Source organism: Tursiops truncatus, chromosome 2 (genome assembly GCF_011762595.2).
Source record: "Tursiops truncatus isolate mTurTru1 chromosome 2, mTurTru1.mat.Y, whole genome shotgun sequence".
Lineage (NCBI taxonomy): Eukaryota > Metazoa > Chordata > Mammalia > Artiodactyla > Delphinidae > Tursiops > Tursiops truncatus.
The window spans coordinates 12,004,160-12,030,173 of NC_047035.1; the positions used below are offsets into that span (position 1 = coordinate 12,004,160).

The 26,014-nt window shown below is 48.6% G+C and overlaps 1 protein-coding gene across 2 annotated transcripts in view; it reads right to left on the reverse strand.

Annotated features, from left to right (window-relative positions):
* Positions 1-17,647: 17,647 nt before the first annotated feature.
* SLC24A4 (solute carrier family 24 member 4) overlaps positions 17,648-26,014 on the reverse strand; it is a 172,351-nt gene continuing 163,984 nt past the window's right edge. For both annotated transcript variants that reach the window (XM_033850703.2, XM_033850702.2), the window contains exons 14-17: positions 25,105-25,219; positions 20,763-20,875; positions 20,272-20,337; positions 17,648-19,091 (exon numbers count right to left, since the gene is read on the reverse strand). In XM_033850703.2, coding sequence (XP_033706594.1) covers positions 18,939-19,091; positions 20,272-20,337; positions 20,763-20,875; positions 25,105-25,219 — 447 coding nt within the window. In that variant the 3' untranslated portion in view covers positions 17,648-18,938. The remainder of the gene's footprint in view (positions 19,092-20,271; positions 20,338-20,762; positions 20,876-25,104; positions 25,220-26,014) is intronic.

Genomic DNA, 26,014 nt, shown 5'->3' on the forward strand with positions numbered 1-26,014 from the left:
GGGCTTGAGTCAAGCTGCCAGGGTTCAAATCCCAGCTCTGCCACTTAGTGGCTGTGTAACCTTAGGCAAACTACTTCACCCCTCTGTGCCTCGTATTCCTCATCTGTGAGATGGGATAATAATAGTGCCTACCTCATAGGGATTCTGTGAATGTTGCAGGAGCTAACGTGAGGGGCTTAGAACAGAGCCTGGCATGTAGTAAGTACTCAATAAGTAGTAACTATTATTTGTGCTATGACTAAGCACAAATGTATCAGTCAGATCTCACAGGAAACAAATAGCACTTCTGATTAGGATTAATTGAGGAGGATTTAATAAAGGTGTGGGAAGTACAAGGGACTGTGCCGCAACTCTCAGATCCGCCACCTCTCTCAGCCCAAAGATGAGGAGAGGCAGTGGTTACGAGACCCAGAAGCAGAGAGTCCTGTCCTGTAGAAAGGCCACCAGGGGAGAGGCTCAAACACCCTCGGTCCAGGGACGCAGGAAAAGAAATGGTCTGAATCTCCTCCCTCCCAGTAGTCCCCCAGTAGCCAAAGCCAGCTGGAAGCCAGAGGACTTGAGAGCGCGTGGGTCAGTCCCTATGGATGTGGCGTCCTTACAGGTCAGCCTCCTGGGGTGTAGAAAAGAACTGGGGTGGGGTGGAGTGGGGCAAGAGGGCAAAGCTGCGGAATAAGACAAACTGAGCTCAAACCCTACTGGGCTTTGGCTGGGAATCTTGGGCCAATGAGCCAAGGCACCAGACATGTGAGTCAAGCCGTCTCGATCCTCCAGACCAGCCCATCTGCTAACTAAATAGCGTGCAGTGAGCTCTGTCAATGTCACACGGAATAGGAGAATCACTGGGCAAGCCCTGCCTGAATTCCTGACTGGGAAAATCGTGAAATCGAATAAAATGGTTGCGTTTGGGATACCTTGTTTTGCAAAAATAGATACAGAGAACAGCTCTCTTTCTGGGGCTTTTTCTATCTTCTTCTGACCCCTCAAAAGCTCCCACCTCTCTATGCTCTGTGACTTTGGGGAAATATTTTAAAAGAGGTGGAGAAAAGCTTTATTATGGCAAAATTAGTCAGTATCCTTTGCGTGAGCCAGGAACACAATATCTGCGCCCACTGGGTAGGGGCTGGGGTGACCTGAGAACCAGGCTCCGGAGAAAGTGGCAGCCTCTTCTCAGTTCTCCCCAGCAGACGCCCAGCAGGAACAAGGGCCTGTGCCTGCCTACAAGGCCTTACAATAAAAAACGAAAAAAGTGGGAATCTGGAATTATTTTTTTTTTGGCTGCGCCGGGTCTTTGTTGCTGGACTTTCTCTAGTTGCGGCGAGCGGGGGCTACTCTTCGTTGCGGTCCGCGGGCTTCTCATTGCCGCGGTTTCTGTTGTCGCAGAGCACGGGCTCTAGGCGCACGGGCCCTAGAGCGCACGGGCTTTAGCAGTTGTGGCGCACAGGCTCAGTTGCTCCATGGCATGTGGGATCTTCCTGGACCAGGGATCAAACCCGTGTCCCCTGCATTGGCAGGCGGATTCTTAACCACTGTGCCACCAGGGAAGTCCCTGGGAATCTGGATTTTTCTATAGGACTGTTTCAGATTTCTGAAACATCACACTGGCTAAAGAAGTATTTCTAAGCCCAGTTACTCCATGGATGCTGGCTTGGGATCTGACCGCACTCTGTACCTCCAGCCACTCTGGGACTCCATGTGGCAGGAAGGTGAATCTGACACAGGCATAGGTGTGCCTGGTGGAACCCCCAGGTGCACAGGCATGCCCCAGGTTCTGGAAGGGATGGGACCCTGACACATACGCTCTGGATCTCTCCCCTAAAACCGAGCAGAGTATCTTTAGCCCCAGTCTCTGGGATTCTACCTCATTGTCCTCTCTCTGCAGGTCTCTGTCTTTCTTCCCTCCTCTCTGCAGACAGACCATCCCAATACCCTCAAGTTTCCAGGTCTCAGCCACCCCTTTATAGAGACTTACAGGCATCCTGTGCTCCCAATTCCAATTCTCTGGAGAGGTAACCTGATTGCCCCATCTTGGCTGTGAGGGGTAGGCAATCTCAGAGAGAAAGGGTGCTCGTGAGCTGAGGACACACCCCAAAAAGCTTTTAAAGCAGCCCCCAATCTGGATTATTGGGACAGCTTCTTGTCTGGTGTCTCACTTCCCCTTGGCCAGCCCTACCCATCGCTACGGCAGAAACTGAAGGTTTCCAGTATCTGTCTCAGGGAACCTCTCTCCTGCCCAGTCACCGCATTGGTTCATCTGACTCCGAGGTTTGTCTCTGAAGCCTGTCTGCTCCCCACTGAGGTGCCCTCTTAACCTGCACTTGTTACATATTTCTAGACACTAGAATGTTCTCATGCCTCTGCTATCCTTAGTGTGAGTGCCGGCTCCCTAGGAGCAAGGAATATACCCTCCTTTTAAATTTTTTCTCTCCCTTCACCAGTATCCAGTGGAGGGCTCTGCAAACAGCAGGCATTTAATAATCTCTTGTTGGCTAAATAAAAATGACTTGTAACCAAGGAGAAAGGCTTCTCCATTTCTGAGTCCCGTGTCATCGTTTGGATTTTCCCTGCTTTGTGCTGTCAGAAGATGAGCTAAAATTAGGGTCAAGTATGTCCTTAATTCACACAAAGTTATGACACTAGTGAGTCTCTGGGAGGACATGGAAGGTCTGTCCTTGAGGAGCTTTCAAGCTAGTGGAGGAGACGCACCATAGGAGGATGCTCTTGGGTTTAAATGACAGAAAACCCTGACTCTAAGTGGATTGAGTACAAAGGAAATGGTCTGCCTCGTGTAACTCAAAGCCTGGCGATAAGGAAGTGCATCAGTTATCTACTGCTGTGTAACAAATTACTCCAAATTTAGCAGCTTCACACAACGCATTCACTATCTCACAATCTCTGTGACTCGGGAGTCTTGGCACAATTTTGATGGTTGCCTCTGCTTCAGGGTCTCTCACAAGGCTGCAGTCAAGTTGTTGGCCAGGGCTGGTGTCTCGTCTGAAGGCTCAGCTAGGGAAGGAGCTGCTCCCAAACTCACATGGTTGTTGGTAGGATACAGTTCCTTGAGGGGCCTCAGTTCCTTGCTGGATGTTAGCTGGAGGCCATCTTCAGTGCCTGGCCATGTGGAAATGGCCAGCACAGCCACTTGTTTTATCACAGTGTGCAAGCTGAGAAGGCAATAGAGAGAGTCTGCCAGCAAGACAGAAGTCACGGCCCATACAACCTAATATAGAAGTGGAATCCCATCCAGTGGTTAAGACTTCACCTTCCAGTGCAGGGGGTGTGGGTTCAACCCCCGGTCAGGGAGCTAAGATCCCACATGCCTCTCGGCCCAAAAAACAAAAACAAAAAACAGAAGCAATATTGTAACAAATTCAATAAAGACTTTTAAAATGGTCCACATCAAAAAAAACCTTTAAAAAATTGTGTCATATCTTTAGTCATTATGTTATGAAAAACACAAAAAATTGGGCAAATAGTCTTCCAGTTTTCAAAAACTATTGTCTGATTCTGCAGAGAAGTCATTCATGTCATCAATGAATGAGTAAAATTCTGACTACATCTTCACTGTTTTGCTTTGGTTGTACCCATTTGGTAAACAAAATTGTGTGATTTATAACATTCCTGTCATTCATCAGTTGCAACCGCAGGTTGGTTAGAGATACAAGAGTTTGGCAAAAAGCTGTGAAAGCATTCTGTGAGAATCAGTAGGCTCTGTAGAATTTATAGCAGAGTACTGCATATTTTATTATTTAAGAAAACAAGGCCATGAGTTACATGTATAATTCAAGTTGCTCCGACAATATGGTTCATAAAGATTCAGCGTGAGGGAATAATTTTTCAAGAAGATCATTTTCTTTCCTTGCTCCCTCCCCCACAGTGAAGGATAACCAGGGAGGCCTAAAGGAGGAGGCCACCCTTGGAGGGCCTTGAAGGATGCACACCAGCTGCAGGCAGGGGGAAGGCAGCTGGCTCAGGAAAGGCTCTCGCTTGCTTGGGCTGCACGTTCTTCCTCTTGGCAGCGCGGGGAGTGAGGGAATGGAAAGAGACTTTGAAACTGTCCTCTGAGAAACAAATCCACATTTTTGACAAGAGGCCAGATGATTGAACATTAACAGCTCATCATCTCTAAGTTGGCTCATCTACCAGAAGGCAAGCCAGGAGTTAGAAGCTCTTCTCTGGGAAGCAGAGCTCCTACTGTGTGCCAGGTCCTGCGACCCTACTGTGTACCAAGGTGGGGAAAGCGTTCCAAGGGCAAGGACACAAATGACATGATTTCTGCCCCACCTCCAGGAAATCCTCATGTTCTGATAGGTAGTCTTTAACTACGTCTGATTCATCCATGTGTGTCCAGGTTGGGGGCTCAGGACAGTTGAATAAACGAACTAAATGGATAACTAACTAGTACGGTGTGTTAGTTATCCATTGATGCTTAACAAACTACCCCCAGATTCAACAGCTTTGAACAATAATACTTTTTTTTTTTTTTTAATTATATAGTTTCCATGAGTCAGGAATTCAGGAGCAGCTTAAATGCTTGGATTTGACTCAGGATCTCTCATGAGGTTGCAGGCAAGATGAAGTTAGGCAGCCACTTTGGGCTATAAGGCAGAAGCTATATGCTGAGGAACGAAGAGCCACAGTGGAGAAAGAGGCTGGCTCTCCAGCGCCATGGAGTGTCCCAACAGCCTGGACTGAGCACCCTCGTCTTCTACATGAGAGAAGAATAAAATCCTACCCTGTTTAAGCCACTGGTCTTTGGCGGTTTTCTGGAGAAGGGTTCCAACAGGTAGAAATAAGGGAAGGGCATCCTAGGGGGAGGTGACAGCGCCATGGGTAGACGTCTGGAGGTAGGACCCTACATAGCTCTCAAGATAGTGATGAGGGAAGAATGAGTTACTGCCTAAGAAAGCTTAAGTGCCCACCACTGAGAGGTGCTGTCATGGCTCAGGGTAGCTAACCCTCCTCGTTTGTCTTTTGCCTTGCGGACAAGGACTGTACCTTACACTTCTCTGTATAGCGTGCTTGGCAAAAAAGATGTTCTATCACAACGTGGGAGTGAGGCCGTGATTTCTATTTCACTTCTCCCTTTGGGGCTGTATCCTTCCTCTGAAAATCAAGTGTGGTGTCTTCAAGGCGTCTTCCTTGTGAGAAAACCCAGGGTGGTTCCTTTAGAATCATGGGCGGCAACAAGCGGCCAGTGTGAGAGGAAATCCGACCCAGCCCTGGTCTTCTTGGCCACAGTCCCAGGCTGGGCTTCTGCTGCCATCCCAGGTGAGAGTCCACAGAGGGGTGTGCGCCCCGCAGGAGGCTCCTGGGACCTCAGGTTAAGAACATTCCCCACCGTGGACCCCCTGCCTTCAGGAGCTGCTGGGCGGCAGGCTGGGGGCTGGGGGGACACGCACTCTGGCTGCTTTGGAAACACACAGCACAGTTCCCTTTCAGCTCCACTCTTGCCCTCTGTGTGACCTTGGGGAAGTTTCTTAGCCTCTCTGAGCCCAAGTTTCTTCTGCAATATGGGTGGAGGCATACCTCACAGCTGCTTGTGAAGATTATATGGAAGGTGGCTAGCTGCGTGTTGAGTAGCAGGCTTGTGACAAATGTCAGTTTCCCTTTAGTGACTTAGTTTTTTAATTTTTCCTTTATTGCTTTTTATAAGTGCAGAACAGATGCCCAGCTCCGTGCGCTCTGCAGTGCCTTCCACCCTGTGCTCTGCCTCTGACAGGGGTGCCAAGAGGTGTGTTTAAGGAAGTTTGGATTCAATTCAGTTGCTATGAATTAACGCTGTCTCCTTGGAGAAGATCATGCTGAGGACTAGGAAGGAAGGTGTCACCCACAGAAGCCTCAGGTGCTGGCACCGCAGTGTGTGGCCCTCACAGGAGTGTTGGCCTAGGGCAGGGCTAGCTACGTGACTTGTAGGACTTAGTGCAAAATGAAAATATGTGACCCCCTTGCTCAAAAAGTGTTACAGATTTCAAGACAGAGACAGCAGAACATCAAGCCAAGCACGAGACCCGCCTAAGCGTGGGCTCTGTAAATGCAAAGGTCACACGTCCCTGAATCTGGTCCCGGCCCGGGGTGACCAACCATCTTAGTTTGCCCTGGCCTGAGGGGTTTCCCAGGACATGGGACTTTCAGTGCTGCACCTGGAAGGTTCCAGCTTGGTCACAGCACCTCTACCCCGCTCAGCCTCTCGGTGAGCCTTGCTGGTCCTGCTGGCCCCTCAGCCCCCCCCACCCCAGCTCTGTGGCCCGGAGGCCCACGTCCGTGGTGGTTTGTGGGTCAGGAGCCCCACAGGAGGTGCTCTGCCCACCCTGGACTCTGCTGCTCAGCCGGCTGGCTGTAAGCGCCACGCACCACGCCTCCTGCCAGAGGCCACAAGGCAGAATGCGGCAAGTAGTAAAGAGAAAAGAGTCGTGACCCTTGTTAAGGGACAGGCAGGCTTTATTCAAGGAGGGCCATCGCTGTGGGTGTGGGGACCATGGCAGCGGAGGCTTGCAGCTGGGGAGAGAGATCGGGCTCCAATCTGAATACAACAAGGAAAAGTGGGCGTTTATGCCCAAGGAGTAGGGTGGGGATCAGTGGATGGAAAATTACTAAGCAGACGTCACGGGTGAGAGGGATTCTGACTAAACTGACCTAATGGGATTCCTGCTGAAGGCAGGCAGTGGGATCAGACATCACCTGGCATCAGTGGAGGACGAGAAACCTGATCAGATACCGAGACTGATCAGTACGGAGGATGGGGGAATAGCGCTGTGATGAACATAGGGGTGTATGTATCTTTTTGAATTAGTGTTTTTGTATTCTTTGGATAAATATCCAGAAGTAGGATAGTTGGATGATACGGTAGTTCTAGTCTTAATTTTTCGAGGAGCCTCCGTAGCGACTGCGCCAGTTTATAATCACACCAGCAGTGTATGAGTATTGCTATTTCTTGCCTTTGTGATAATAGCCATTCTAACAGGCGTGAGGTGATATCTCATTGTGGGTTTGATTGCATTTCTCTAATAGTGATGTTGAACAATTTTTTTCACGTGCCTGTTGGCTACCTGTATGTCTTCTTGGAAAAATGTCTATTCAGGTCCTCTGCCCTTTTAAAATTTGGGTTGTTTTTTGTTGTCGAGTTGCATGAGTTCTTTATATAGTTTGGATTTTAATCCCTTGTTGAATACGTGATTTGCAAATATCTTCTCCCATTTGGAAGGCTGTCTTTGCATTTTATTGATGGTTTCCTTTGCTGTGCAGAAGTTTTTCAGCTTGGCGTAGTCCTCTTTGCTTCTTTTTACTTTTGTTTCTCTAGCCTGAGGAGACATATGCAGAATGCTACTGCTAAGATGGATGTCAAAGAGCATACTGCCCATTTCCTTCTAGGAGTTTTATGATTTCAGGTCTTACAGTCAAGTCTTTCATTCATTTTATGTTGATTTTTGTGTATGGTAGAGATGGTGTTGACTGAAAGAAACACACCACCTAAAAGTTGAGAATTACGTTTTATTCAGGGACCTTACTGAGGACTCTAGCCTGAGAATCAGCCTCTCAGCTAGCTCTGAGGAACTCTTCCAAGGAGGTAAGAGAGGAGTCAGGATGTATAGGAGTTTTTGCTGAAAACAAAAACAAAAACCCATGTAGTTGAACATCAGAAGATTACTGCTAATCACACAAAAAAATCTCAAGTTAATGATTTTAGTGCTTTTCTACATATGGGAAGATGCAAGAGTCTGGGTTCATTGAAATTATTCCTTTGACAGGCATCTTAAGTATCTAGGGCCAGTATTCCTGTTTTTCTCCATCTTGAATTCCCCTGAGGGTGCACCATCGGGCTGGCCTTATTGATGCGGGCAACATTCGTTGTTTACTGAAATGGCAGGCAACATTTTTTTTTGTCCACAAAGTATTTGAACATCTCTGTCATATTTTCTCCACGTTAATTGCCTCTTTTATTTATTTTTTTTTAATTTTTAAAAATTTGTTTATTTTTGGCTGAGTTGGGTCTTTGTTGCTGCTCGCAGCCTTTCTCTAGTTGCGGCGAGCAGGGGCTACTCTTCATTGCGGTGCGCGGGCTTCTCATTGCGGTGGCTTCTCTTGTTGCGGAGCACGGGCTCTAGGTGCGCAGGCTTCAGTAGTTGTGGCTCACGGGCTCTAGAGCGCAGGCTCAGTAGTTGTGGCGCATGGGCTTCGTTGCTCCGCGGCACGTGAGATCTTCCCAGACCAGGGCTCAAACCCGTGTCCCCTGCACTGGCAGGCGGATTCTTAACCGCTGCGCCACCAGGGAAGCCCCATTGCCTCTTTTTAAATCATGAAATATTTGATGTGATTTGAAGGTGTCCCCTTCTGCCTGGCTCACGTGTGGATATGTTATTCCCCATCCCTACTCCTGACTCTCCTCATCCATTAAGCCTCAGCTTGAGTCAACATCTCCCCTGACTGCCAGGATGATTGGGTGTCCCTTCTCTGTGCTCTTGCCGCCTGAGCTCACTCCCTCCCAGAACTTGGGGGCTCCCTGAAGTGACTGGCAGTAGGCCTTCCACCTCTGCAACCAGCAGTTGGTGCAGAGCAGGCCTTCAACACATGTTTACTGAATGACAGAATGCTTTGTGCTCTTTCTAGCTGTAAGGGCTGGTCTAAAAGATGTAATCTAGACACCCCCAAATGGGTGCCTTTCAATGGTTGAGGAGGCCATGGGTTCGTATATTTCAAATTGAGATTGTTCTAGAAAATTCCAAACGTATAATTGCCAAATAGTAATAGAAGTAAGCTTACAGACCAAAAAAAAAAAAAAAAAGATTTAAAAACAAAACAGAAGCAGGTGGTTCATTCTGGCCTAGAGGCCTAGGAAGGCCTTGAAGGAAGAAGGGTGGGCCCTCCTCTGCAGGATAAACCATTTCAAGCAGAGGTAACAGTAACATCTCTGAGGATAGGCAGAGTCATGCAAGATAAAGAGGAAGATATCGTCATCATGGTTGTGGAGGGTCTGAGATGGTCCACTGAGGCAACTGGGAGTCGTTAACTGCTTCTGAGCACGAAAGGGACAAATCAGATTTCTGCATTAAAAGATCCCTCTGGCTGCTGAGTGGAGGCGGGACTGGGAAGGGAGCGAGAGTGGAGGCAGGGAGGCTGGCTTGGAGCCTCTGGCCTGGACCAGGCAAACACTGACAGTGGGGCCCTGATGGCTGGAGCAGAAAGGGAGTGAGAGGTTGCAAAAAACGACTGCAAGGAAGAAAACGAGAAGACAGATCGTTGTCTGGCACTAGGGGTAGGGGTGGTGGGAGGAGTTGACATTTTGCTGCTGACGACTGGTGAGATACTGGTACTGCAGAGCAGGAAGGCGATTGGGGGTGGGAGGAGAGTTTGCTGTTTTTTTCCCCCAACATTTTATTATGAAAATTTTCAAACATACAGAAAAAAAAAAAAACCTGTACAGTGAATATCCATATACCCACCATCGACATTTTGCCACTAACACTACTAAACTTGCTTTATCACACATCTCCCCATTTCCCACCCAGCCATCTTATGTTTTCAATGCATTTCAGAGTAAGTTGCAAACATCACCCGTAAGCTCTTGAGCCTGCATATCATTGCCTGGAGTTGAATATTTAAGATTCTCTTCCCCCATATTGATAATCTCAGCATTTTTATAAGTTATTCTCCTTTCCTCCATCTACCTGTTGATGGAGGAAAGGAGAATAACTGCTCTGAACATTTGCCCACTTTAAAAAATTGGAATATAGCTATAGCAAGGGTGGGCGACAGACGCCCAGGAGAAGGCCTGCTTCTCGTACCACTGTACCATCAGACTGCCTGCACCAGGACCATGTTGAACTTGGAATTGCCTGGAGCAAGTTTTAGAAAACATCAAAAACAAGCTGATAGAGCCTGAGTTGTGAAGTCAACTAGGAGGTGAGCTCCCAGGGGAGGACAGATTCAGCCAACCACCCCTTCCCTTGTCTGGTCTGGGCAGCCCCAGGCAATAGGAGGAGGCATGGCTGTTAAGGCTGGCTCTCACGGTGAGTGGATGAAAGACCCTGCGCACAGCAGGTATGCTTTCGGAACCTCAACTTCCCCATCTGTGAAATGGGGACATTTTCTGTTTCTGTCCTGTGTCCCACGGGTTCATCAAGCCATGCAGCACCACATGGATTGAGGGACAATGAGATAGTGAGAACAAAGAACATGAGGCTGCAGGACCCACAAGGCTAATTGAGCTGGAAATCAAAGTCCTTCATACATGGTAGATTGACTTTTAAACAGGAAAGAGCTAAAACCACCTAAACTTTCATGTAAAGTACAACTTCTCATCTAAAGTACAACCTGTGGGAAAGATTTTTTTTTAATATTTTCTTTGTGGACAGGTGTTTTTATAAGTACAACAAAAAGTTACTAGAAAAATGCAATGAAAAAAACATGTTCAGACATAAAATTAGCCATCATATTGCCATAAATGTTTATTCTCTCTCTCAGTCTCTATACTTGTCTTGTGGCAGATGGAGAACAGTCTGTGAGGCTGCACAGGTGCCCACATCACACTCTGAGTGGGACTGATCCACCTTCTCAGTATTCAAAGTGGACCAGCTGCATTGGCAAACCTGGGAACTTGCTAGAAACGTAGCATCTTTGGCCCTATCCCATTCTGCTAAACCAGAATCTGCTTTTTTTTTTTCTCAGTACGCGGGCCTCTCACTGTTGTGGTCTCTCCCGTTGCGGAGCACAGTCTCCGGCCGCGCAGGCTCAGCGGCCATGGCTCACGGGCCCAGCCGCTCCGCGGCATGTGGGGTCTTCCCGGACCGGGGCACGAACCCATGTCCCCTGCATCGGCAGGCGGACCCTCAACCACTGTGCCACCAGGGAAGCCCCAGAATCTGCTTTTTAACAAGATGCCCAGGTGATTTACGTGTATGTTACAGTTTATGGTGGCCCTGAGGCAGCTGGGACGCAGGAAACGTTTAGAATGAAGGAATTAACCAGTACCTCTCCCCCTCATCTCAATTTCTCACGACACAAGAGCCGATGGCATAACCTTATTATTATTATTTTTTTTAGCAAGTAAAGCTGTGTGAAGTTATATATTTTATTAATTCCAACTGGAAATAAGAAACATTTCAGTCAACCACGCTAGGATAAATACTGAATTATATTTCTATCCTCTGAATAGGAAATGGTAACACAAAATCACTGTCAAATGAAAGAATGATGAAAAAACATACAGTCGGAAAATGTAGAAAAAATATTATAAAGGAGTGTTACACAGTTAACAAATATGCTATGGTATTTTTACTGGCTTTAGCGACATTTGTGAGACTTTCAGCTTTAAAAACTTTGTAATTTATTGTGGTTCCTTTTCTCATTCTAAAAAACATTCACATTCACACTCACTTTTGCATTCATAGTTTTGGGGACCCAGCTCCCAAATTCTTTGTTCCAGGCTTTATAAACCTGCATATTTTACTGTATTTAATATGTATTCCCTGCTGTGGGCAGTGAGATGGAATTTCCTCTGTTAATTAGCCATTTATACTTCTTCTTTTGGGAATTACCTTTTTTTTTCCTCTATAATTTTTCTTTTGAAGGGTTTTTGCCATTTTCTTATTAGTTTGCAAGAGTTCTTTGCCTTAGGATACCAACTTCTTGTCTGTTAGGTATAGCGTAACCTTATTCTTGACGAGCAGGACGAGATTCATAATTTGCAGGGCCCAGGGCAAAAATGAAAATGTGGGCTACAGGGATATACTGGACAACGCAGGGAATATAGCCAATATTTTATAATAACTGTACATGGAGTAGAACCTTTAACAATTGTGAATGACTATATTGTACACCTGTAACATATAATATTGTACAGCAACTAGACTTCACTTTAAAAACAAGAAACTGTGGGGCCCCTTTTTAAAAAAAATGAAAGATTTCAAGATGGTGACAACTGAGCCTGGGGTCTTTCTGAGTGTGAGGCCCTCTGTGACTGACCTCATGTGTCCCCAGCCCATAAAGCTGGCCTTGCTGGTGAGGCAAGAGAAGGCTGGGTCATTCTGGATTCATTCGTGCTTAGCCAAGGTAAGTTACGAGTTTTCTGCTTTGTTTGATTCATTACCAATCATTATAATTAAAAGGCGCCAACCCTCATCCTTTTTGAAGTTTATTTTTTTCTCAATACGCAAATAGAAATGGTTTCAATAAATGGCTGTTATTCCAGTGTAAAGAATTCTTTCCAAAACTACAAATATGTATGTGTCTATTAAAACATGAATGGACGCTCTCTATAGGGAAAGACAACTTGTATTCGTTTATTTTATTGACAGTGTACAGATTTTCATATATTGCATTACAATACTGACTTTTAGGTTTCTTATAAAGATTTAGTTCAATATTTAGTCTAGATTTTTCTTCACAATAAGAATAAACTCATGCCAGTGTTTAGTAACCAATAATATCAATCCATTCAAATTTAATGACAGTTTTATTAAACTAAGGATCTCATATCACAGAGCATTCACAGTGCAGGAGGTCACAGTTATTGAAAAAATAAATAGCAGGATAAATATATTTATTATGTACAACTTTTCAACTCACTGCTCCTGCTTCACCTGTTAGAGAAGATGAACAAAGACGGCAGCGTTCAGCCTAGCATCCCGGCATTGTCTCATGGGGACTCAAGTGATGTGTCACAGCCTCAGAAGTTTTTGGGTTTGGTTGTTCCTAAGGGGGTTCTTTCTGGGCACGAAAGCCCTCTGGTTCTATTGACCTGCTATTTGCTGGGTCCCAGGAAGATCCCATGGCCCTGTGGAAACAGTGCCCAGTCTGCCTCTTGGGCACCTGGGCTGTGCCAGGCCTCCCCTGCGCTTCCCTCGGCAGCTCCTGCGTCTGCATGCGCGCCTGGCCCCATCTGGCTGGCAGCGCTCTTTCCTCTCTAGGTAATCAAGGCTCGCTTTGTATTTAGACACCTAGCAACTGGCAGCCGCTGGACAGGAGACGTATACAGAGGGCGCTCTACCAGGGAGTGTGTGCTCTGAATTAGACACCCAGTCTCCCAGGCCAGCAGACCCCCTACGAGGCTCCCCTAGAGCTGGCCACAGAGGCTCAGCCACAGCTCTGGCCACTGGGCCCCCAAACAGCCTAGGTCCAGTCACATGGAGAAAGTGCTCAGAAGGGCACCTCTGGAGGTGAGGCCAGAAAAAACCCTCCAGAACATTTGATTTGGAAAAACAGAGCTGCCTGGCTCACCTCCCAGCCATTTTCAGTGGGAGCAAAGGCCTCGCTCCTTGCGTTGAATGGGGACTTCGTGTCCATCCGGATACTCCCAAGTATCTGGGAACTTCTGGAGGTGGGAGCAGGGACAGTTCCATTGTCTGGGATCCTCCTTTATGCACAAAGGCCGATCAGACCAAACCATGCGACTAGAAACCAAAAGCTGTACAGACTTTTTCTCGATAGTTTAAAAAGCATGTTTTCCAGTGGTGGGGTGGCGAGGGGACATACTTTCTCCAGGATTAAGGGCTTTATTGGCTTCTACTGTGGATAAGTCCCAACCAACGTGTTGCATAAAAAGCAACTGTCTGAATTCCGGCAACTGTGGGAATAGGTGTGGATATGCCCGTGTGTGTCATAGGGCTTTTAACCAAGAAGCAGCCCATCCCAGGCCCATAAATCTAACGATGGAAAAACCACACAAGCAAGGACGTGACTTTCACATGGGTACAGTGGGCATTTCTAACTGTCAGAGCCACCTCCCATGGCCCTGGTTCTGTATCAGGGTGTTCAGGAAGCAGATGTTTTCCCAGACTAGAAGAGGATATGTTCTCAACCCCTGCTACGAAGTGTGCGGAGGACACGCCACCTTGATGACCAGACACTGGCACCATAAGAGGTGCTGGTAAGCCTTAGAAGCACGCAGGTAAAAGACGACACCAAGCACGCCCCTGGCCCCCAGCAGTGTGTGAGGATTTAGCAGAGACCAAGGGAACTGGGGAGCCATTTGTCATTGAAAAGTGAGAACTTTTAAAAATCCCCATAAAATAATCAAAGCTCTAATACAACCCAGCTGGCTTCCCCGTTGTGATGGAAAACATAGCTCCTTCTGGGTGGCAGGATGGGAGAAAAGCACTCCTTCTCCCCATTTCATGCAGGTACGATTTCCTTGAGATTGGGTAGCGTGTGACTTCGAATACTGACCCCATTGGCTAAGAGGTTTGAAGTTAAGCACATACTAAGCTAGTGTCCCAATTTAGTATTCCCTATTAAGAAGCAAATGCAACAGCCTTTTAAAAATCTGTACCGTTACGGGACTTCCCTGGTGGCGCAGTGGTTAAGAATCCACCTGCCAGTGCAGGGGGTATGGGTTCGATCCCTGGTCCAGGAAGATCCCACATGCCGCGGAGCGACTAAGCCCGCGAGCCACAACTACTGAGCCCATGAGCCACGACTACTGAAGCCCACGCGCCTGAGCCTGTGCTCTGCAACAAGAGAAGCCACCACAATGAGAAGCCTGCACACCGCAACGAAGACCCAACACGGCCAAAAATACTGTTGTGGACTGCCCTTGGGGGAACAGGTCTCTGCAGCAAGGCAAAGGGGCCCTACACGAGCCAGGTAACGAAATCTGCGTCCCACCTGTGTCTTGCCTTGTAGGATGGGCCCGTACAAAGACCCTCCTGTTCTACCACCCCCAGGACAGACACAGTGGGGGAGACTGACCCAGTGCTGGAGGGGCCCCTTCCGTATGCTTCCAGAAGGCCCTGTGAGCATCTTCGCACTTGAGGGGCTCATGTGACCAGCTGCAGAGAGTAAGGGCTCACAGCTGGCGGGGTGCCCGGATGCTCTGGGTGAATCCACATAGAAAGGGCAGGGGCCAGGGGCACCACATTGGGTCCAGGGATGGATGGGGGATGATGGACTTCCTGCCACCCAAGAGCTGCCCAGAGAGCGTTTTCCAAAATTTCTGGAAGTTTCTCTGAGCACCACGTGGTGACGAAGTTGCTGAGCTGTGGCCCATCTCAGGGGCCCTGGGCGCATCTACTAACCGCCCCGAGACTCACACAGAAATGATGTCCAGAGGGCATTAGAGGGACCTGGGAATATTTAAATCACAGGACTCGGGAACCACCTCCTGAAGATTTTCACCCTAACAGGCAAGTTCTTTGTTTATTCAAGCAACAAGCATCTGCTGAGAGCCTGTCACATACCTGTACAACCATCTTTTCCCTGCCAGGGGAGGAACAGGGCTTACCAGAGAAGGAAAGGGTGGCGTGTGAGAGGCCAACCCCAGGCCTAAGGGCCCACTCAGCATCAGGGCGGACGGGAGGGCCACGAGCTCACAGGGGCCAGCCCGAGCTGGAGGCTCTCTGCTTCTCTCCTGCCCTGCTCCAGACCTTGACCCCGCTAGCCCATTTCACACCTGGGGAAGGAGGCAAGGAAGTGACCCTCTCCCAGTCCCTCTCGATTCTGTCCACACCCACCTTAAGGAGAGGGAGGGGCCCTAGGGCTCAGGGAGGGGAAATGCCCGGAGGAAAGAAGGGTGTCAGCCAAAGAGGCTGCCCACACCCTTCCTGGATTCCCAGCCTGTTTGTGGAGTCTGGTGTTCCCTGAGGGCTGGTCTCCTGCTGATGCTACGAGCCTTGCAAATCCTCGTCAAAAGGGAAGAGGGGGCAGTTTCTTCCCTTGGGACCTAGACCCTGGACAGCCCAGGAGGGGTCTTTGGTCGGGGTCTGCAGGGCTGCCCTGGAGTGGTGGGCACGCCCATCTGGTTTCAGCTGGCTCCCCGGGGGTTATGCCTTTTCAGCTGCTTGGGTCTGTAAAGGCAGAAGATTGACGGGGAGAAGCAAGAAACAGCCTTAATAGGCGGCGTGAGGGGTGGGGGAGCAGGTAATGAACAGGTGAAAACTCACAAGATCGGTGCACGCGGAAGACAAACACAGAGGCCAGCAGCTGTGGGTTACAGGAAGGATGGGGGTGGGATGCCCCTGACCTGCCCTTAACAGTAGTCTCTCACTGCAGCTGACCCAGAACCTTCCTCCAGGGCTGCGTTCTCAAGACACTGCACCCCTTCCCCCTGACTATGCTTGGGCTGGCGAAGGTAAATTCCAAACCAGAAATGGACAGGAACCACCAGCTCCTGCTTTTATAGACGTTTTCTATCTGAGGGCAGTGGTTCATTTTCTGCCCCCAATTCGAAGAGCTAAGTTTATTTTTCAGATTGCCTATTTTTGTAGCAGAGTAACTTTACCTTCTGCTAACTAGCTTCGGATAAAATAAAGGAAGTAATCCTGTGCAGTGATGAAAGCAGTATTTTAAAATGAAGGCCTAATTAATCAAGCAATTCTTTAAACTTGAGATGGAAAAATATCTAGTTAAAAAAGAGAATTCTGCACCTACAGTGTATATATAGTTTCCTAGATACAATAGATACATAGATCCTTTAAGGAAGTTACATTGGCACATTAACGTCGTAAGAGAATTAGCCAGGAGGACTGCTCTACACGCTCGAAACATTATTTTTTGTCTCAAACTGCAACTGTAGCATATTTATAATCTCAAATGGGTTCTGCTGAGGAAGAGGTGGGTGATTAGGATGTGTTCTCTGAAAGCTACACGAGGATTCAAAGAATTGAACACCAGCAGGGATGTCATCAGGGACCGTGTAGCCTGTGCCTTGTTGTGGCTAAAAATATTTTTTTGTCTTTATTGGAAAATAATAGGGACACAGGTTGGAGATAAATATTAGGATGTGAGCTGGAGCACCCAGATGTCAATTAGAAACTTGATGAAGTTTTGACTCAAGCAATAAGGAGCAACCGACCCCAAGGACAAGGACATAGGCACACTCGCCCCACCAAGGATGGCCACACACTGGACTGGCTCAGCCAGGTGGCGGTCTGGAGCTTGGTCCCTGTTCTGCTACTTACTAGCCATTGACCTAGAGTCACCTGACCTCTCCAAGACTAAATTTCCTGTTAAATGGGGACAGTAATCCCTACTTACGTCACAGGGCAGTTTTGAGACGCCAAACAGAGACAGACACAGTTTGAAACCTGGATGAGTCTGTTAGATGGAGAAGATGGAGATGACCAGGCTGCTATTTTATGAGGGCACAGAGTGGTCCTGAGGGCTCTGAAACCCTCTGCATCTGGACATTTATACTGATGAACCAACGGGCTCCCTGGCCTCCCACTTAGCTAATTTCTTAGGAAAATCGCCCTTCTCCTCAACCAGAAGACCACTGAGTATCTAAGTAGAGAAACGAAAAGAGACGTCTTAACACTGATGAGGATGCAGAAGAGAAGCCTGGTGATGGAGTTGTCATGTCTTAGGCCCGCGCTAAGGGAATTTTAGGGACGTAAGCTTGAACACGTCCTCCTTCTGAAATTCAGGAGGCCCCAAAGAGCACAGCCACAAATTCCACTGCGGGTCACAACCTCTGTGTCTGAGGAAAGAATAAGCTGTTGGATTTACACTCATCACCCATGACCGATTACTGGTGAATCACGAAAAGCCTCTTTTCCTCACAGCATCATGGGGCATTCCCATACAGTCCTCTGTGCAAAACAGCCCAATATTAAAAGTGCATCAAATCTGATAGCCTTTTGCAATAGAAACGTTAAAAAAATAAAAAAAGAACACCTCTATATAAAATGAATTGTGCTTTCTTTGTAGAAACCAGGAATGGTTTGTGTTCGTAAATCTTTTTAATATATATTTGAGAGCTATGAAGCAGTCGAAATTGTTTAATATGTTTCTATCTATTTTTGAATCAACCTCCCATCTTTGGCCTTTCCTGTGGAGCAAACTATAAGGTTCAACAACCTTAGCTCTAAAAAATTCCAAGTTACGGTTTTCATACTCGCCTCCAGCTCAGCAGAGAGCAACTGGTGGTTTTTCAGGAAATCTCTCTTCTTGTCAGTAACCATTACTTCCGGCACACGCATTCCAGTTCAGCAGGCTATGAAATTTGTTGGGCATATAAACAATTGGGCCTTTGAACAGGGTGGTTTTGAGAGCAGAGCATTAACAAGGAATGACAAACCCAAACTGACAGTGCGTCCCATGCCACAGGAAGTCTGGAATGAATGGCTGTAAACTACCGTCTCCACTGTGTCTCTGAGTTAGCACCCGTTTAGATGTTAGTCTTCCGCTCTTTTCTATGTTCCAAACCCAACATCTTAGTGTCAGTGCAACACGATATACATAGGATTTGTTTTCCATAAGCATTACCTTTTTGGTCCCCATCAAGGTTCTTTGTATGGAATGATATTTTTCAAGTATGAAGATGTATAGCTAACATTTTATTTTTAATGTTTCATTGCTCGTTCTCTGAATGCATCAATGAAAGTGATAAGAATATTCACTCGTTTTCTCTCTTCTGCTGTGAACAACTGTTTCCATTCTTGCAATTTTTTCAGAAAAAGGGTTGGAGTGCTTGCCGTCACAGCCCCAAACTCCCAACAAACCGTAAGTGCCTCCGGCAGGATTCACAGGCCCTTAGTAGCACACGCTGCCCAAGGAGCCCACACTCTCTGGCCCAGAGGGGACCCTTGAGAACAACACTCCTATTCTGCATTGCCACAGGAGACCCTGTGTTCACCGCCCGCCTCATTTCCAAGGCCGCAGTGCGACAGAAGGACAACCAGCACACAGAAGTCCTCGTGATCCAAGTGTCCAAAAGAGTAGACACATGCCACGTCCCTACGGCTGGTGGCTCAGAGGGCTGAGAAGCTGCTCAAACAGCGCCCCCTGAATCTTGCCTTTTGGGGGGCAGAACTCCCAGGCGGAGGAGGCCCAGCAGCCTGGCCCGTGACCACACAAAGACCACGATGGCTCTTCCTTCCGGTGCATGAAAGAGCAGGCGGTGGCTGCAGATGCAGGAGAGACTCGTGGTGGGGGAGGGGAGGAGAAGGAGGACGCCAGCGCCGGAGCGTCCAGAAGAGCTCCCGGGCGTGGGGGGCAGTGGCTACGTTTTAATCGTCTTCTCGGCACATCGGCAAGTTGACAAAGGTAAAGACGTTAAACTCTATCATTATGGAGAAGCACAAGAAGATGGCGTAGAGAACCAGCACGTAGATCCCCAGCTTCCGGTCCAGCCTCCATTTGTTCAGATGGATGCCGAGGACCTGCAAGGAGAGGGTGTGAGTGTTGGGCTTGGGGGCAGAGAAATACTACAAAAGGTACTTTTATTGGAAAACTACACACGAACGATGAACCCCAGAACTTTCTGCAAAAGGTGGGCAAGAGCGGAGGGGTGCTGCCGGTAGATCCTTGGTTTGATCAGAATGAGCCCTGCAGGCTTTATGCTTGTCTAATGAAAGGTGCAGACTCCAGGCACACGCAGCAGCTGGCCTCAGGGCACCGGCTCTGCCGGGGCACGTACACCACTTCCTGGGGATGCCCTCCCGGGCCTTCTTTAGTGACAACCAGGGACTTTCACTGGGTCTTCCCTTTGCTTCAGAACTTGGCATCCTCAGCCTTCTTCGGCAAAACTTCCAAGGCTCCCGCTGGCCCACGTCTGGCAAACTTCTGCCTGGACCGTGTGTGTGGGGTGTGTGTGTGTGTGTGTGTGTGTGTCTGTGTGTGTGTCTGTGTGTGTCTCTGTGTGTGTGTGTGTGTGTGTGTGTGTGAGAGACGGGGTTGGAGCACATCCTCTTTCTATGTTCTTATCCTTTTACAACCTTCGTTCTTATCCCTGAATTGAGGCCTCCTAAGCGTTGGATCAGAGTTACCTCATCAGAGCAATGCCATGGGTCCTTAGAGACAGACCGGTGTGGGTTCAAATCCCAGCTTTGTCATTTCCTATCCCTGTGACCTTGGGCAAGTTACTTAACCCCTGAGCCTTGCTTACTTCTGCAGAGTAGAATATCACCAGGTGCTTGTAAGGATGGAATAAAGTAAGCAGAGGTAGAGTTAGCACAGTTTGGGGCATGTGGAGTGAGGAGACCTCAGTATCACGGTGTGCCAGCCCTGAGACCTGACCATCAGGTCCCCCTGTCAGCTCAGATGGGCTGGGGGAGGACTTGTCTCCTGTTGGCACTAGTGAGAGGAGACAGACCGGGCAGCAAGAAGAGAGGAAACGTAACTCACTTCCTCTAGGGACTTCTTAGTGGCTCAAGGAAAAGTGCAGTGTTTGGTGCCAACATTCTTGGCAGAAAGTGTTTCTGGGGGTATCTGTGAATTTCTATGTTTTTACTGCTTTACCCCTCACTGCCAAGGGGAAGGGGGAGGGGATTCAGAGACTGCGCACAATCAGAGGAAACGATGTACGTGTGAGGCTTCTATTCTGGAATTGCAAAAACTCACGGTGAGAGCGACGGAGCCCAGCAGCAACACCACGGAGTAGACCAGACCCCGGCTGTTGATCTTCACCTGGAAAAACAAACACACATGCCCTGAACCTCTGGGCTGTTCAGGCCCCCATCCGTTCTGGAAGCCCAGTGTGCTCGGGCTCATCCCCTCCCTTATCTGGAAGCCACAGGTGGGTGTTCACGGTGAGCACGTGGCCATGGATCCAGGTCTCTGCTCATCTGAGGAAATGAACTAGGAGGGGAGAGGCGTGCCGGTGCGCAGAGACACGGGGCCGAAGCACCCGTGAGTGCAGGGCACACACAGGCTGCCTCCTGCAGGCACTGCCCAGGCTGCTCGGGACGCCTTTGCACAAAGTGGCTGCCAGCGTGCCAAGGAGAAGGGGGCAGTGCATCCCCTGCAGCCCTTGGCTGGCACAGGGCCGACACCACTATCACTCCCTGTAAAGCGCGTGGCGTCATCTCACTAAGGAAGCGAGACCAACTTACCGTGGATCCATAATTAATAACCATGGTCTGCAGCCCCCACGGTACACCGAGTCCCACGAGGATGTCAAACACGTTGCTTCCTATGGTGTTAGAGACCGCCATGTCACCAAGGCCTGCAGGGGACAATCGACATGTCATGCATTAAGCGCAGGTCGCTGGAAACCCCTGTTCCTTCCCATTTCCATCAGTGCTATTCCTTAGAAAGGAATTCCTTCCTCATGGACCCCACATTTCTAAAACCTTTTAATGAGGACTGAGATCCACTCCCTTCATGAAGTCTTACATGTGAGCCCTGTAGTGGGTTGAATTGTGACCCCCCAAGATTCATATGTTGGGGTCCTAACCCCCAATACCTCAGAATGTGACCTTATCTGGAGACAGGGTCTTTCCGGGGTAATCAAGTTAAAATGAGGTCCTTAGGGTGGATCCTCATCCAATATGACTGGTGTTTTCATTGAGAGGGGATGTTAGGGCACAGGCATGCACACAGGCAGCGCTCCATCTGAACATGAAGACAGCCATCCGCAAGCCAAGGAGAGAGGCCTGAACAGACAGAAAGAACCAACTCTTCTGACACCCTGATCTCGGACTTCTGACCTCCAAGACTGTGGGACAGTCAGTTTCTGTTTTCCTGTCTCCCAGTTTGTGGTAGTTACGGCTGACCTAGGAAACTAATCCAGAGCCCTTCATTATTCCTCCTGCAGGGGTGTCAGCCGGTGTTTTGGGAGGACCCACTATGTGCTTCTTATTTGAGCCTCCCAGGTGCTCTGGGAGGGAAGGGGCCTCATCCTCAATGCATACTTGTGACCCAGGTGGTGGCACCACGACCTTGACCCAGACGACAGGGCATCAGGTTTTATGCCTGGGTGGTCTCCCAAGAGTGAACTCTTTCCCCCCAACCAGACTAGAAGCATCTTAGAGGTGAGGGACTGTGTCCCCACCTTCCCTCTCCTGCCCCACTGTCCAGTCTCATGAAAGCCACACAGACTTAGGAACTTAATAATTTGAGAGGTATCAAAAGTTAGTAAACAAACTTTTACAAATAAGACTCACACGGGCTGAACCTGTTTTCACCTGGCCCCTTAGCCCTAAATGGACACGACTGTCATAATCTGGCCACAAACAAACGTCCGTGCAATGAACAAGCCTGAAACACACAGGCCTGTGCCCATAAAGTTGCCTTCGTCCCTGAGAAGCTCGCAGAGACTCAGAAGAGCATCCGGACGACTGCCTCACCTCCATCTGACCTCCTGCCCCCTAGTATAGCCAGGCCACTTCCTCCCGCCCTGTTGCTGTCATCCGCTGACCTCCAGGACACAAGGCCTCCCTCAACGGCCTCACAGCTCCCTCCCTGCCTGTCTGGGCACTGATCTGAGTGCCTTCAAAACCTCAGCAGCTGAGTCCTATCGGGGGGCGGTACCTCTGGGAAACCTGCCTTCCAGTCTCCCAGGATTTTGTGAAACAGGAATGAGCAGCAACTGTTTTGGACCAGCTAGTTGCCCCTGGTGAGGAGGCAGGCACTAGCCCGATGGGTCAGGAGGCACAAGGATGCCCAGGTTTGGGAGAAGAGAGAGGAGAGCTTCTCAGGTTTGACTGACTGCTCTGCACAGGCACTGCCCTCTGAGGAATCTTACAGCAGCACTTCTCAAACTTTAAGAGCACACGACTCACTGGGGGTCTTGCTAAAAAGCAGACTCTGGGGGCTTCCCTGGCGGCACAGTGGTAAAGAATCTGCCTGCCAATGCAGGGGACACGGGTTCGAGCCCTGGGCCAGGAAGATCCCACATGCCGCAGAGCAACTAAGCCCGTGTGCCACAACTACTGAGCCTGCACTCTAGAGCCCACGAGCCACAACTACTGAAGCCCGTGCGCCTAGAGCCCGTGCTCCACAAAAAGAGAAGCCATCGCAATGAGAAGCCCGTGCACCGCAACGAAGAGTAGCCCCCCTCGCTGCAACTAAAAGAAAGCCCGTGCGCAGCAATGAGGACCCAATGCAGCCAAAATTAAAATAAATAAATTTAAATAAAAAAATAAAGTTATAAAAATTATTTTAAAAAAAGCAGACTCTGATTCAGTGGGGCTGGGACGGGGCCTGAGAGTCTGCATTTCTCTCAAGCCGATGCTGCCGGCCTGGACCACGCTCTGGGCTGCGAGCCTTCAGGGAGCCCAGGATGCAGAGCCTCTGTGTTAGAGCTCACCGCACGGCTCCTGCCTTGTGTGATGGACTCTGAACAGAGGTTTCTGTATCCCCTGCCATAAAGAACCTGTCCAGGCTTTAACCTGGTCTGCTGGACCCTCTGCCAATCACGTCAGCATCACCCTCACGACAACTATACACTCCCGCTCCCGCCTCACCCCTCCTGTTTCTGCGTTCTACATCTCACAGGAGCCACTCTGAGATGATGTCCCCACCTGTCCTTGTTCCTACAGAGCCCGTTGACCTCATTGGGACCCTCCCCTCCAAGCCCTGAATCTTCTAGTATCATGACCCCCACCCCCAACCCACTAGCTTGGACTCCAAGGCCAGCTGTTTACATGGGACATTCTTTTGCCTCCTTGACCTTCCATTGTGTCCACCCAGCCAACCCCAGCTCTGGATGAACTTGTGATCTCTCATCCGTGTGCTGTTGGAGCTGGTATGACTTCAAATTCATGCCGGAATCCCTCCCAAATTCACGTCACTGAACATCGGCCAGGCCCTAGGCGCTCATCGGCTTTCCTTTTACTCATTGTACTGGGTTGAATAGTGCCCAGCCCTCGTGTCCACCCGAAACCTGTGAATGTGACCTTATTTGCAAATAAAGTCTTTGCAGATGTGATCCAGTTAAAATGAGGTCATAATAAACTAGGGTGGGACCTAATCCAATGACTGGTGTCCTTATAAGAAGCAGGAAGTTTGGACAAACACACACAGAGGGAATTATACCACAGGAAGACACAGGCAGAGACTGGACGGATGCAGCCACAAGCCAAGGATTCCTGGCAACCACCCAAAGCTGGGAGAGAACAAGGAAGGATCCTCCCTAGAACCTTCAGAGAGAGTATGGTCCTGCCGCCATCTTGATTTTGGACTTCTGTGCTCCAGAACTGTGAGAGAATCCATTTCTGTTGTTTTAAGCCACCCAGTTGGGGTACTTTTGTTATGACAGCCCTGGGAAATGAATACACTCACCTCAAAGGTCACTCAATTCAATTCCAAACCCTTCAGCTGCTGTCCCCAACTGTCCCCATTCTCCACAAGGGCTCCAGCCTACTGCCACACATACCCCCACCCTTCCCTTCCCCTCAATTCGTGTTTTCTCAGGACTGACTGACCAACTAATCAACCCTTTCTTTTATCTTGAAGAAATAAAACGTTTTCCTTCTTTCCAAACCAAGTTTCTCTCTGGACACTGCTCTCCTCTCCTGTCTCCTCTGAGATTCCACTCCATTATTCGCCCATCCTGCCCCCCATACTTTCAAATTTCCATCTACAGAGGACGATCTGTGGCGGTCCGGGCTTGGACGCTATCTCACGGGTAGAAAGGGAGCGGTAAAGGAAGGCTGGCTCTTTACAGCTCTTTTGTTTTGCCATCAAAGAGCATACCGGTATTCCTCACCTTGCTTACCCCATGGCACTTAGCTCCAAAGAAAAACCGCCAAGCAAACCATAACGTTACATAAGGTCTAGAATTCTGAAGGAGAATTGGAAAATAGTTGGAGATACAGGATATCCCCGCTTGGCTTTCCCAGGACCAGAACATTTCTCATTACTATTGCATTTGCTATAAAAAGTCTGGGCTCGGGCTTCCCTGGTGGCGCAGTGGTTGAGAGTCCGGCCCATGAGCCATGGCCGCTGAGCCTGCGCGTCCGGAGCCTGTGCTCCGCAACGGGAGAGACCATAACAGTGAGAGGCCAGCGTACTGCAAAAAAAAAAAAAAAAAAGAAAAAAGAAAAAAAAAAAAGTCTGGGCTCCAGCTCTGCTCAATCTCACATTGGTGATGCCGGAACAAGTTCATCCTTTTTTTTTTCTTTCTTTGGCCACGTGGCGCAGCTCGTGGGGTCTCAGTTCCAGCAGTGAAAGCCTGGAACCCTAACCACTAGGCCACCAGGGAACTCCCAGAACAAGTCCATTTTTATACAACTCCACACAAATGCTTCTAGAGGTCTGGAGGAGTTGATCTTGGTAGTACTCTCTCCATGGATGGAATCTAATACATGATGCTTCCCTGTTGTCACAGTTTCCTTCATAGCAGGATGTAACGACTGCCAAGTCATGAGAGCCACGAACTGTAACTCGGGCTGGGGGTAGGGGCCCGCATGGTGATGCTGACTGCCGTCAGGGCTGAGGCGTGATCCATACCTTGTCTCGTCACAATCAAGCTGGCCATGCAGTCTGGAACGCTTGTGCCTGCTGCAAGGAAAGTAATGCCCATGATGACATCAGGGATTCCAAGGGTGTATCCAATAATAGTCACCTGCAGAAGAGTCGGGGGAAATATCAACTCACAGAGGAGCAGCCCTGGAAAATGTGCTTATATCTGAGTGTTTTTAACTTACACACAGTACTGCTATATCCAATAGAAAAACCTGGAATACGGTTTTATTTTAAAACCATCTTTTGCGTGTTCTTTTTTCCAGATTACGTAATACGTGTTTACTGTTTTAAAAAGTTTAGAAAATAAAGTGAAAATCACCTACCATTTCTCAATACCCTCAGACAATCACTATTAACACTTTGCATCAGCCCATGATTCTCAAATTTGAACATGTAGGAAATTCTCTGGTGAGCTGGTTAAAGTAAGATTTCCAGGTCCCACCCCCAGAGTTTCTGATTCAGGAGGTCTGGGGTGAAGCCCAGGAATCTGCATTCCTAGCAAGTTCCCAGGTGGTTGGGACCCTGAGGCTGCTGGTCTGGGAATCACATTTGAAAACCCCGGCTTTAGAATACACCTTGACCTTCTTTTTGGTGTGTATATTAGAAAAAAATAAAATCAGATTATAGCACCGACCTATATTTTGCAGCTATTTATTACACGTAATAATACGTTGTGAATATCTTTCCAACTCAAATACTCATCTATAACATTATTTTAAACTGATGCATGGATTCCATTGCATGGCTTTAAAGTTTTCACCAACCCGTCACTGGTGAATATGGAAGTGGTTTCTGTTTTTGCTCTTACAATATCACTGTATGGTAACGAGTAACATTTAATGAGCACCTACTGTGTACCAGATCCTCTCCAGGTGTTTCACTTTCACAATCTCAG